Genomic DNA, 14,730 nt, shown 5'->3' on the forward strand with positions numbered 1-14,730 from the left:
GCTCAGTAGGTTAAGTGGCTGCCTTTGGCTCAGGTCAGGATCTCCAGGTCCTGGGTTGGAGCCCCGAGGACTCCCTGCTCAGCAGGGAGTCTGCTTCTCCCTTTTCCTTCCTCACCAGCTCGTGCTTATTCACACGTTCTCTCTCTCTCTCTCAAATAAATAAAATCTTTTTTAAAAATCTCAAAAATCTAGAATTCTCTTCTCTCCCTAGGGAACATGAGCAACTGATTCTATGGATACTCCCACCCTCATCAGTCTCCTCCAAACACACACCCTGCCCCACCAACCATGCATACACACCAGGTGTGTGGGGGCTGGAGCTTACGATATTATCAGACACATTAGATACAGCCTCTAGCTATTAGCTGGAACTAACTCAGTCATAAAACTGGGATCCCGAAAGGGCAGCATTGGCCATGAAATGAGAAACAACAAAACAACCAAACTCTCTTGGAACATTGGCTCAAGAAATCAACAAACACGCAAAGCAGCTCTGGGCAGGAGGGAAAGGGAGAAGAAAAGTTGATCTGACTAAAAATCATACTCAGTACTTGGAAATGAATTTCTAAGGATGGAACCAGCATTATAGACAATGTACTAGATTACACCATGCTAATAGATAATAGTAAACATCATGTTAATAGGTAGGTGATAGAATAATCTGAATGAAACCATAAAATGAGTATGTTTATAATGATTAAAGGGATAATGAATTAGAAAGCTTAATGAAATACAGAGCATCTTGGAAAAAAAAGATTTTTAAAATATAGCAATAGCCTTTTAGAAATGAGAATTACAATGAGAGAAATAAATATTTGAAACAACTGATTTAAAAATGGTAAAATATATGACAAATCTAAGGAAATCACCTCAAATATAGCATAGAAGGTATTAAATATTAAAGATTTATGTAAGATGAACAATAGTATAGATTATGTTTAACCCATTTATATCTATTTAATGTAACTGCTTATTTTATTTATGTCATCTTTTCTCTTTAACATCACCATGCTGTTTTCTTGTGGGTTTTTTTGTTGTTGTTGTTGTTGTTATCCTTTGCCATATAAACTTTTCCTTTCTGCTTTTTGCTTTTATGAATGAGACTGAGGGGAGACTGATGTTATTCCTTTTTACTTAATCTGTTTCTGCTGAATGGATTGTTATAGAATTATGTTTTATTTAAATGTACATTTCCATTTTCCATGTCATGCCTACGTAGGCATTAGTTTTTTTTTTGTTGTTGTTGTTGTTGTTGTTGTTTTTCCGTAATTGTGTCTAGTAATCAATCAGCGCTTTCTAAGTCAAGGCTTTAATCAACATCAGGAAGTTAAATTCAACTATGACTTTGATTATTGCTTCTTTTATGGTTGTTTTGGTTGCTCCTTTGATGGTACCATAATTATTAGGTGACATCATTTCAAATGATTCCTTATCATACCTATGTCCCTTTTCATCTCTGCTTGTTATCTTTGTATCTCATCCCGTTGTCCTCATCTCTTTCTGGTCTATCTATCCTGATGGCTTTCTGCCTCTCAGAAGTTTTGCTTACTGGATGCTACTAAACTTCCAAAATAGATTTCCGTAATACTCTCCAGGGAACCGTGATTCTCATTATTCAAGTTACTGTGAAACGTCAGGACGATGTTCTCCTTCTTTATTTCTATAGTTTGTTTTTTGGTGGTTTTGTTCTGTTTTTGAAATCTTTTTGATTGGTATTAAGTTTTTTTTTTCCTTAAGAAACCATGTAGGACTTTTTTCCTTAATCCTGAATGAATATTCATCCACCTACATCCGGTTTGGTAGCCACTTGAATCTCTTTCTTATATCTGGAGAACAGATCCATGTGCATAATTTAGAAATAAATTTTCAGTGTTTAATCATTTTTACTGAGTATCATTTATCTGGATTACCATGTGTAATCTTCTCCTACCTGGGATAACTGGATTTTAAATGTTTTGAATCGATTAAGTGTATGAAAATGTGCCACCCTCAGCATGATTTCTACTAGGGCTCTTATTGTCTCTCTTCTTATCCCTATACTTAAGGGAATTTCATTTTTGACAATGAAAAATGCTGTCTTTTCTCTCTGCATTCCACTCTGTCATTTCTGAGGGATATGGAATTAGAGCAAAAGAGGGGCAAAGGAACACTGATGTAATCGGTTCCAAAAATGAAATCTGTGTATTACAGAGATAAATTTATATTTCTCAGACTATGGGACTTGACAGTCAGGAACAGACAAGTTATTTTTCTATCATCTTTCTTGCAAACGGAGCTGCTTTGTTTTATGATGGAAAGTACATATCAGTCACAAATTATTTTTATTAATCTTTTTCCGTCTGTCCTCTAAATACAGTAGAAATACTTACCAGATTCTAGCAACAGGACTGGTAAAAATCCATTTTAAGGATTAAGTTCTTGTCTTTAAAAAAATATATATGTACTTCAGGGAATATCTAAAAGAGAATGTCTTAATCTATTATACTGGTACTTTTTAATAGTTTAAAACCAGATATTTCTGGTTTTAAATCTTACTTTACCATGATACACAGGAATGTGGATTAACTAAACTACCACTAATATATATATATATATATATATATATATCTCCCAAGTAGCAAAATAACTGGATCACATATGTATTTTTATGTTCTCTCTCACTTATCTAACACGAGGGAAAGTTTAATTTCTTCTCCCAGCCATAACCTAATATTCTACTACTGCCAGCTTCCTAAATTACAAACATGGTGGGAAAAGACAAATAATCCACTTCTTAATTTCCAGCCTTGCAGCCCTCAAACTAAATAAATGATGGCTACACAGAGTCATGAGTAGATCTAGAGATATGTGGGTGCATCCAAAATTGCACCACTTGGTAGATGTAGATACTTGGACAAGTTTTTAATCTCATTGAGTTTCATTCTTCCCTCTAATAAAATGAAAATAAGACAGTGGGGAGATTGGATAACAGGATATACACATCATCAAGTCAGAGATATTAGGGTTTAACTCACCGGTTGAGGTAGAAAGGTATGATCCTGTTTGTTGTGGCACCATCTGTTCTTTTATGATCTATCTCAGATCCAAGAGTCTTTTCATCAGGGTGTGGAGAATAAGGTAGGAATACAGTGACTGGCTTTTGGAAAGGACGTGTTGATGGGTGCTTAACATGGATCAGAGGGCTTGTGGATACTACCAGGTAGGAAGTATCTTGCCGTGTTTTCAAATATGTCACCAAAGATGGGTCAACTGGTTGGACCTAAACAAGGAAAAAATACATATATTCATATATTTTAATAACGTGCAAAGTATCAATACATTTCTAAGCCAATTTTCTGAAAATTTGATAGAGCCTAATTTTATACATTTCTTTATGCATTGTTGACGAGAATCAACACTGCATTCATTTATAAAAAACACATCACTTGGTCCCCTTTTTACAAAGTCTGTCTGAAATCTAGGTTCCTGTCCTATGTTATAAATAACTGAGAAACACTCTTAATTGTAGGCAACAAAATGACCTAGAAAACAAAATAGACATTTTACATAATTTCTAATTAGAACTGTTGTTAGATCAAGTGATCTTCAGAAGCTAGAAAAACAAGACTATATTTATTTGTTTCCTCTCACATAAGAGTGGCTAATAAAAATAGCTAGCATGATTCTAAACTTCCAAGTTTATGGAAAATATCTATGAATTAATTGCTCATAGTATGTTTTTTTCCCTACTTTTCCTTTTTTGCTAGCCACTTACAATAACTGGGAGAAACAGGAGAGCATGGGGGACAGTCAAGGCTGCAAGGACAGGAAATACTGAGAAAGTGTATCTTCTAAAAGGTGCAGTGATGCTCCAATATATCATGTGTATATCTTGCAAATAGTGTTTTTATATATTAAATCCTCATTCCAAAAAAGGGCTGTTTTATGATTAAGTATAATGAAATTGTCACAATTATAAATATTTTAATTGATTAGCCTCCTGTTTGCCATCCTTCAGATGCAAATCTTGACTCATATGAATGTCCCAATGTCTGGCTTTTTTTTATCATAGATAGTTTTATCTATGATAGTTTTTTTAAATTTATCATAGATAGTTTTATCATAGATACTTAACATGTTTTTGTCAGTAAATATCATTAAGAAACACACACACACACACAAAAGTAGCTAAGAAAGCTTTCAAATAAAGCAGGGATTTATTTTGGAATGAGATTCACTATGCTCTAAATCATCACTTTATCACTGATACCACTGTATGTTAGGTCATTAAAAGTATAAGAAAAGAATTTGTTTACTGGTATATTAAATAGTTGTACCTTCTTTATCCTTTCCGGACCGTGTTTGCTGACCCACAAAAGCTATGAGAAGAAACTCAGCAGTTTTTAATATTTACCTTTAATTGTACCAGCACTGGGGAGCCGAAAACCCCTGGAGGGTAATTTAAGGACACTCAGGAACCCATGCCTGGCTAAAGAGTAAGGCCTTTCTTTGTTACTATGAAGGACTCTTTCTTTAAACAAGGCACAACAGAGAAGACACCCAGCTTGTACACTTTGACTTCAGCCCAGGTCCCCTGTATGGATTGAGGACATGAAAGGACATTAACACAGCAGGGTTCTGGGTGCATCTGCTGTATATACTCTATCTGCTCTCCCTGTACTCTCCCACATTTGGGAAAGATTTCGTTAACTCCAAAGGGATGCTCAGGTAGATATCAGTTTCTCAAACTTGAACTACATGATAGAAAAGAGAGAAATAAATATATTTTTAAATTTAAATTAAGTTCCTCCACAATCACATTTAGTGTTTTCACAAATATTAACTATTTTTGGAATCCTATCTTCCTTTACCAGAATAAACTTTAGTATCGGCCTTTATCCAGAAAATTCAACACTGTTTTAGGGAATTCCAAATGTCATCATTTGGGTAGTTTATGCAAAAGCTAGAGCACCTGTTCTGTCAGCAGATTCTTCCTTCTGACAACTCACAATCTCTTAGTAAAGTCATTTTCTCTATTTCTCTCCTTCATGCAGTGGGAGCAAATGACTGAAAAGAAACATTTGTGTTTCATTTTTATATAGTGACATTTAAATTTGTAATGCCTATATGCAGGCATGTATTCAAGCTTTTTAATCACACAAAAAAGGAGCTGAGTACATAAATGAAAACAAAATTATCTACTCGTATACTCACCAAAGCTTAAAATGAAGAGGAAGACTTAAAAGTCATTTGATCTATTCATGTCTCCCCAAACACCAGCCTGGCTCCGCCCCAGCGTGAGTGGATAATCAAACAGACACACACACAAACATTTCGGGGACAATCACAATAGAGAATAATCTGTCATTTGAAAACTGACTAAGGAAGACATTTCACAATATCACTTCATGAATCCGTCATTGGGAAAATTCAGGGCGTGACAAATGTAGTTAATTGGCTGAAGGGAAAATGGTGAGAGGTAAGAAAAAAAGTTTCCCTGGAACTGATTAGGGATAACTACTATTAGAAAACTATAAAAAGTATATGCTTTTATATTTTCCAGTAGACAATGGTCCTCTTACTTTGTTGTCCTTTTTGCTCTGATGATCCATTTATGAAACATCTTGCTGCCCATTTTCTGAAAGTCACTTGCACTATCAGCAGTTTTCACGTTTATAATGACAGTCACACAGACTGATCAAGATTAAAAAGCCACAGTCAAGGCAATGTGGATGGGACTATTATACATACAGGCTTCCTAGACCAAATATAAAATATGCTAGTGACATGAACTGGAATAAATAATTATTACAGGCTTAGCTTTCATATTCTACTGTATAACCTTGTTTGTAACTCAGAAAAGACACAAATTAGAAAAAGAAGAGATGTATTATAAAGAATTTCTTATTTAGTGGAATTTTAAAATATTTATTCCTTGCCCTTCTCTTCAAATAATGACAACTTACATAAAGCTAAAAGACAAATATTCTGTTTAAAAATAAATTCAATGGCCCACAGAAGAATCTTTAACCTTAGCTCCCATCAACTCTATGCTAAGTTTAATAACTGCTATAACCTGTCTTCAAAACATATGAATTTGTGACCATAGCGAAACTCAGAGTTACTACAATAAAGTCCACTACTAACACGTGTTTATAGGCTTCCTTTTATCTTTGTAAGTGCATTTATTCATTTAATCCTTATGACCCTATCAGGTGGACACTATTATTGTATTCATTTTTCAGATAAAGAAATTGAGTCATGGCCAGGTTACATAGTTTACCCACACTAACATAGCACGGAAGTATAGGAACCAGATTTCAAACCCAGCTAATCTTCCCCCACAACCCACATCCTAACTACCACATATACTGTCTTCTGTGTATGAGCAGAACATAATTTATAGACTAAAAAACTATCTCAAGGCGTGCACACACACACAGTTGTTCAACTTTTTTTACATATTTTCCCAACTCACGAATGATAAAAAATAAATCTAGTATTATCTGGGGATCTCAACATTCTTAAATTTAGACAGAGGTCCATCACATTTAAATGCTAGTCTATTGCTAGTCTAAGGCATGAAGCTAATTAAGCCATGATTTTGATTTTTTTTTTTTCCCCAGGTGAAAATACAACATTTGCTGGGTCCTAGACCCAAGTTCTTCTTTCCTAAGTTTGGCCAATAATTTCTGCTCTTTGACCATGAAGATCAAAAGATAGCAAAATATTCGTGAATTTACTGGCATTAATCTAATTAACCCTTCCATTTGTTACCAATGGAGCAATTATATCTCTACACAGTCTGGTAGTCTGAGTAATATTTAGTAGAGGAGTCAAACAGCAAATGTAGATGTAGCCAAGGCTTTACCAACCTTATAACTTCCTCTCATTCCTTCCAGTGAATTTGGGGTTAGGTAACTTGATTGAAGGTTTATGTCAGACACTTTCACCATGATGTTTCTGTAATTTCACCTGTAATGTGCAGTAAATGGAATTGCAATGCATATTAGAAATGGAATTTTTTTTTCCATGTCTGAGACTCAACAGTGATGACATTACTGACCAACTCTTCACTATCACTCACTATTAAAGAACTCATGCTATTAATTACCTGGCATTGTAGATGTTGTAGAAAATATGATGGTGCTGTAATATAACAAGACACCTGGGGGCTGGTATCACTCAGCATATCAAAATACCTGAAGGAAAAAAAATACATCATTTTTCCAATTATTTGATTTATGTACTATATGGCTAAATGCAAAAAAGAGGGAAGCAAACCATAAGAGAGTCTTAACTATGAAGAACAAACTGAGGGTTAACGGAGGGAGGTGAGCGGGGGATTGGCTAAATGGGTGATGGGTGTTAAGGAGTGCACTTGTTGTGATGAGTACTGAGTGTTGTAGGTAAGTGATGAGTCACTAAATTCTAGTCCTGAAACCAACATCACACTATATGTTAACTAGAATTTAAATAAAAAATTTGAAAAAAATAAATAAACTATAAAACAAATATAAATAAATAAATAAATAAATAAGCACGAGCTCTAGAGCCACATTGTCTTACTGTGAATCCCAACTCTTTCACTTACTAACTCTGTAACCTTTTAGCAAGATATTCAACCTCTCTGTGCCTCAGTTTATTCAACTGCAAAATTATAATAAAATAATACCTATCTCATAAGAAGGCTGTGAGAATTAAATAAACTAGTATATGTTAAGTTATTAAAAATCTATGCTTGGCACATAGTAGGTATTATATGTATGAGCTATTATTACTATTTTTACTATTGACATTACTATTATTATTTAGGTGGTGATTTCTCAGTTTTGTTCACGTTACAAAATGAATCTGAAGATTGCTAATGCTTCTTGATAAACCAAGTACTAATAGCTGAATCATTTACTAAATTTTGAGGAAAGGAGATAAATACATATCTGGTATTGGAATTATCCAAACACATTATATCGAATGATGTTTATTATGTTTTTTAGAAAACCTGAGAAAGGTACAAAAGTACTGTGAATTTAGGATTAGTCATGATAATTAGAAGCAAAATATTTACAGTCCTCAAAGAATCAATACAAAAGCTTATTTTGACCACTTGTTGTACTCTTGCTTTTTATAACCATCACCTTTGCCGAAGCTTTTAGTGTCTTAAACATTTGCATTCAAATTTGAGATCAGTCATTATTTGTTTGACTTTAAACATCAATAATTATTATTAAAATAACCAATATTTTAGCTCTCTCTATGGACTAGATTTTAGGTTACACATTGTTTCATTTTTTTTTAAATTGTTATCTTTCAATAATCTCTATATACAACATGGGGCTCGACCTCGCAACCCTTAGATCAAGGGTCGCATGTTCTACTGACTGAGCCAGCCAAGTGCCCCCACACTGTTTCATTTAATCCTCACTAGGGAGTCAGGCAGGTACTACTGTCATCACCTTTTACAGATAAAGAAACTGAGGCTTGGGCGCCTGGGTGGCTCAGTTGGTTAAGCGACTGCCTTCGGCTCAGGTCATGATCCTGGAGTCCCTGGATCGAGTCCTGCATCGGGCTCCCTGCTGGGCGGGGAGTCTGCTTCTCCCTCTGACCCTCCTCCCTCTCATGCTCTCTGTCTCTCATTCTCTCTCTCTCAAATAAATAAATAAAATCTTTGAAAAAAAAAAAAAAAGAAACTGAGGCTTAGAAAATGTCACTTGTTGAAAATCACACCGATGGTAAGTATACAGAATCAATAATTGAATCCGTCTATATTTAGCACAAAAGCCCAAACTCTGACATAATATCCTCAAATCATTCCAAAGCACTGGATTCTTTATCCATTACAAACTGAAATTAATACCTAATCCACAATAGTATGAAGATGGAATGAGATAAAATATTTAAACTTCTTATAATAGAGGGTTAGCATAAATTGCATGCCCAATAAATTAGATCTCTACCTTAAGATTACCAGCTTGAGTTCCTCCTCTTCTTTCTACTTCTTATTTCTTATCAGTGAAATGGCTGAAATATTGGCAATGTCAAAGATAAATGAGAGGATCAATATAAAATAGAGCATTAATACCCAGTTCTAGGATAATCAGGTTTTAACTATTTTTCAATTCTTAGTAAACTGAATTTTATAATGCCCTTTAACATAGATATCTAAAAAATAATGTTGAAATTGCAGAGAAGTTTAGATTTATAATTTATTTAGATTTATAATTTATTTAGATTTATAATTCTGAACCTGTAAAGTTGGAAGGAAAATTACCCAGTACATTGGTTTGTTTGCATATTCTCTGATGACGGTACTTCAGAAAATGAAAAACAATTTCTGAATGGTTTAATAGAGAATACAGTGACCCAGCCTTGTATAACTTCAAAAATGATTTTCTTCTGTGGCTTGAAAACTATCTGCATACGCTCTTCTTTTTTTTTTTTTTTTAAGATTTTATTTATCTGACAGAGAGAGAGACAGCGAGAGCAGGAACACAAGCAGGGAGAGTGGGAGAGGGAGAAGCAGGCTTCCCGCCGAGCAGGGAGCCCGATGTGGGACTCCATCCCAGGAGCCTGGGATCATGACCTGAGCCGAAGGCAAACGCTTAGCGACTGAGCCACCCAGGCGCCTGCATACGCTCTCCTAAAAGACTGATGGGTGAAGTGAGGAAAGAGACCTGTAAATGCTTCTGTTTCCTCTAGTCTTAGTCAAATAGATCTAGTCCAGCAGGTGAAGTAATCAGATTGGTTTATGTTTCTCGTTTCCCTTTGAGTCTATACACACTAGGACAACAACACTGGAAGAGTTAGGTTTCTTACAGAAAGCTATCCAGGAAGGAATCACAACAGATTCCCAGCGAGGTTTTGTTTATGACACACATATTTTAAGGGACCTGATGGTTTCTAGCCTGAAGGATTGAAAGGAGTAGTCATCTTTATAAATATGCAAACCAAGCACAATTGGTTTGTACGCTACAAAGAGGAAATCACCAACCAGGGAACACCTAAGGGTGGTGTTAGAGGGAGTGGTTCAGCAGTGACTCACTAGTTGATGCTTTGAGTCATTTCTGAATGTGAGAATATGAAGTGTTAATGTTTTTCTCAAGTGAAATGGGCAACTACATATTAACTAACTTAATAGTTGTTTTGCAGGGGAAGTAATTCTTTAAAACTATGGGGTTTGTCAAGCATTGAATGTACTTCCATGACATCTATAAAACTCATTAGATTCTCAGCCCTATAGGGACCTCACAGCTAACCTAACTCAACCTCTTCATTTTATTGATGAGAGAACTAAGGTCAAAATAGCAAAATGAGTTGCTTGAGATTGAAGACGCCGTTGTGGTGTTGTCCTGGAAATGGTATTATACACCTGAAAAGAGCATTATATGTCATGGCAGAGAGGGGTTAAGTGAAGTTTGGAAGCACGTGGGAAGTAGAGAAAGTGAGGGTTGTTGAGAGTGAAATCAATTACAAACTCACATTTAGCTCAGTGTGAACATCTGCCAAGTACTGTGGTGCTAGGCCCTTTATGTGACTTTCTCATTTGACCTTACCAAATAATCCCAGGAAGTATATATTATTTCTACAAAGAAGAAAATAGGACTAAGAAATGAAGCAAGTTGCCCAGGATCACAAAACTAGTATGTAAAAAAACAGGGGATAAAATTTAAGTCTGTCTGATTCCCAAAGCAATGATTTTTTTCATTATGCCCGATTGTCTTCTAAGGGTGTGATCTTTGCAGGAAAACTATGGCTGTGAATATTTTATTTTATTTGGACAAATAGGGATTATTATCCCCTGTATAAGGGAGATAATTTATGAAGTGTATCTGTCAATTTGAACATTTTTTTTTTTAAAGTCAGGGGCTCCTTGAGAATCTGGGAAAAGCTTTGGACAATCTCCAAGGAGATAAAATATACACACAATTTTAATAACTGCCTAAAGCTTACCCATGCCACCTAGAGTCTACAGACACAGGTTAAGAATTTATGATAATTTATAAATAAAATAAATGTGAGAATTTATTTGAGGATATCGCTAAAATAAATGAGTCTAGAAAATGCTTTTCCAGAATTTGAACTCTCCGCAGCTTCCTAGTTTTTCTTATTATAATTGAAAGAGTAGTGATTAAGAAGAGTGTTCATGTTCTGGACAATTGTTCATTTAAACTACTTTCTTCTATAGTGGATTCCTCTTCCTTTAAAGAAACATTTAATGTTTGTTTCCTAAAATTATTTAAAAAAATATTAGTAATAGCAGTCATATAATTTTACTGGGAATAATTTAAACTGAATTATTGATTTACAATATCTTCTAGAGATCTAAAATGGAAATATAAAATCCTCATCATATATGTATACTATGTATAAGAATGACGGAAACACACGTATCAACAGCAGGAATATACAAGCACCTCTCACATCACATTTACTTACTCCTACTCCATTATGTTATTCTTTTGCTTTAGACTCTCTGAATCATTGGAAAGAAGATTATTCAGATTCTTGCTGGAGATATCACATGTTATTGAGGATGTGGTAATCTCTTCTCTTTGGCTTTCTGAGGTCTCTTGAATTTCTCTTTCTGTTGTCTGGATTATGTCATGCATCTCTTTCTTGTTGCCATTTGTGTTCTCAACAGTCATGTGTTCTGTTTGTTTATCATCTTCATTTTCAGCATTATCTGGGAACGTTTTGTTCTGCGACTCCCCTTGCTCTCTTACATCTCCATTCAATAAGGTATTGTTTTTTCCCCCACTAATTCTGAACTCATATGTGCTTTATTTTTTTTTAACTGGACCTGGTTTGTATAAGGACTTTCCTCTCCATTTGTGGGAGAAACAGTAGCTGTTTCTATGACATTTTGTTCCCCTCTTGCAGCAATGCCTGCTGCTTTGATATCGTGAATGGTGGACATTGTCCGCCGTGGGGTACATTCATCATGCGTGCTGCATAAATTACACATCTCCTTTTCTTCTTTCTTTAGAAGTGTAGCAGTGCTCTCCAAATATTCATTTATTTTCATGAGGCAGTCTATGAAAGTAGAAATTTCTGTACACACACAGATACATAAAAAGAACAAAATACAAAACTGAATCAAATTATATTTCTCCACTTACATCTCATTAGGTATGGCAAGATAACCTTAGAAACCTACCAAGACCCTTACAGGCATTTAAGCCTTTCTCCCTGCTGAAGGAGAAGTCATTTGCACAACTGTCACTCTTTTAATACATTTAGGAATTGGGGACAAATTGCTTCTTACTGTAGTGGCAAAGAATAAATCTAATCCCTCCTGCTCATTAAAAATGCTTTGAATATTTGAAGGCAGACATCATGATCCCCCGATGCCCATAAAACTCTTCAATTGAAGTCAACATCTCCCTCAATAATTCCATGATGATTTAGTATGATTTTGAGAATTGTTCCTTCTCCTTTGAATGTACTATATCATTTGTCAATGATCCACCTATAATTATTTGCCTAAAATTTAGCAAAACACTTCAGATGAGACTTGGGTAGCCGGCATACCATAGCTACATTATTCCTACTGGTGCAGGTGCTGTATTTTTTAGGTGCTTTGTTGGCTGCTATGAGAATTAAGTTAGGTTTACACTTCTGCTGAGCTTGTGATCATTTACAATTTTCAAGTTAGCCTTCCAAAAAATAGTTCTAATTGTACAGGTTCTGATTCTCTGATTAGAATGTGCCCTGGCTACTCAAAGGCTGTTAAACCAAGTCAAGCCTCTTCATTCTGGTGGTCTATAGGCACCCCCCCATGATCTGATCTGTTATAATCTCTCCTCACCCCATCCCCATGTCCTACTATTCTCCTCTTTGTCCATCCTTCCTCTGAGCTTACAGCTCACAGCTGAGGTTATCTGATCACTTCTTGCAGGCTTAGCAACTCTCCAATCTTTAGAATTCAATTCTGAACTAAGGAATATGTAATTTGTAGCCCCATAGGTCAGCATTTTAAGAATCATCATTAAATTATCCTTTTACAAGGGTGGGTTTATCTTTGGGCTCCAATTCTGACAGCTTGTGTTTTTGTCTTGTACCTAAGACTGCCTTTATTTTGATCTCCTCTTCTGGAAACAGTGTCCTTACCATTTTCCGTGAATAGGTATTTGTCTCAATATGTTGCCTAGGACCATATTCAATTCTCTCCAGAGACTAGAGTCCTGGCTATAATCTCCAGCTGCTATTGTCTGGGTCATGCTGCCTTTGCGCAGATTTCCCTGATGCCTACCAACTGCCCGCTAATAATTTCTTAACATTATCCCCTGGATTCGTGATTGATGAGAACTGCCCACTTGCCTTGACACTATATAATTTAGAGTTGGATTTCATGATACCACTCATCTTATCTAGAGTAACTGCTATTGTCTGAGATCATATTCATCAGATACAATGTTCTTCCTGCCATACTTCTCAGCATCCATAATTGGGGCTATTCCCAAGAATCTGCTCCCCTCTTAGTGTGTGTGGGAGGGGGGTCCAATTCTATAGCCCAGCCCAGCCCAGTCTTTCTAGAGTTTTTGCAATAATGGGTTCAAGCTCAAATAATTCTACACATAGAATATCATATTCCAATATAGAAAAACTGCTTGTTCTACCTCAGACCAGGGATATTTTCCTACCTTTAATCTTGGATCCTACTAATAATACCCTTGCCTGGAATGCACTTTCAAGATTCCTAATTTCCAGCTGCATAAATCCAATTCATTCCTTAAGCTTTGGTTTAAATACAGCATTTGATCTAGCAAAATTCCCTATTTCCCACTCTAAAAGTGGAATCTTGCCTGCTTGTGAAGTCTTAATGCCCTTCCTTTCTATGTCTTTAATGGAACTCGCCTTAATGTCCCTTGCATTACTGTGCATTTGTCTTACCTTATTTCTCGTAATATATTGTTAGTCCCTTGTGGACAAGGCTCTGTCTTAGCCTTCTTTGCCTGCCCCTTCGTACATCTCAAGGTGACAGTCCAACCAACATTTCCCAGAGAAAGATTAGAAGATTGTTGGCAATATTGTTAAACAGCTTAGAAGAAATAGAAATAGAAGAAATCTCTACCTGCCAGCACAGTGCCTGCAGTAGGCTCCAACAGCTGGTGAAGGGCCCCACTGAGGTCTTGACCCAGAAAGACCACTGTGACCATGCAAGTCGCACCACCAGACCCTTCACAAGGGTCATCACCCAGGAGGGCCGGCCTTAGCACCAGGTTTGTCTCCATATCTGCTTCGGTATTTGGCCGAGTTTACCTGAGCCCATGTCCTCTGAATCCATTTATGCTCCAGGAGTGGAATGCTTCTTTTCGGCCAGCAAAGCCGAAAGGTTTAGCAAATTCAAACTTGGCGATGGCACTTTGCTTAAAATCGAGGAGATGATCCAAGTGAGGCGGCCAAGCACTTTCTCACAATATAATAGTTCATTCAGCTTCTTGTTGACCAGTGAAAAGTTACTAGGTGACCAAGGAGGGGCGTTCCCACACCCTGGGTGCCATTGTGTACAGAATAGATTAATCACAGGGATAGAACTAGCTCACACCATCCCACTCACCATGTGTAAGTTTTACACATTTAATACGTGTATGGGAAGCCCCGTAAGCCTCTCAAGTTTTGAGAAAACAAAATATAGATGCTGTGGTAAGATGAGAACTTTATTAACCGAAGGTAAGCTGTTTAACAATATTGCCAACAAGATTCCTATGTGATATTTAAAAAATACTTATGAATGAAATAATATGATGT

General features: G+C 36.0%; 1 protein-coding gene across 1 annotated transcript in view; it reads right to left on the reverse strand.

Annotated features, from left to right (window-relative positions):
* DTHD1 (death domain containing 1) overlaps positions 1 to 14,266 on the reverse strand; it is a 62,545-nt gene extending 48,279 nt beyond the window's left edge. Inside the window, 8 exon segments of the mRNA XM_035005591.1 lie at positions 3,015 to 3,259; positions 4,394 to 4,573; positions 6,855 to 7,021; positions 7,024 to 7,181; positions 11,416 to 11,734; positions 11,737 to 12,030; positions 14,054 to 14,200; positions 14,203 to 14,266. Coding sequence (XP_034861482.1) covers positions 3,015 to 3,259; positions 4,394 to 4,573; positions 6,855 to 7,021; positions 7,024 to 7,181; positions 11,416 to 11,734; positions 11,737 to 12,030; positions 14,054 to 14,200; positions 14,203 to 14,266 — 1,574 coding nt within the window.
* Positions 14,267 to 14,730: the final 464 nt, after the last annotated feature.

The sequence above is a fragment of the Mirounga leonina genome, unplaced genomic scaffold (assembly GCF_011800145.1).
Source record: "Mirounga leonina isolate KUSES-001 unplaced genomic scaffold, KU_Mleo_1.0 Mir_129, whole genome shotgun sequence".
Classification (NCBI taxonomy): domain Eukaryota; kingdom Metazoa; phylum Chordata; class Mammalia; order Carnivora; family Phocidae; genus Mirounga; species Mirounga leonina.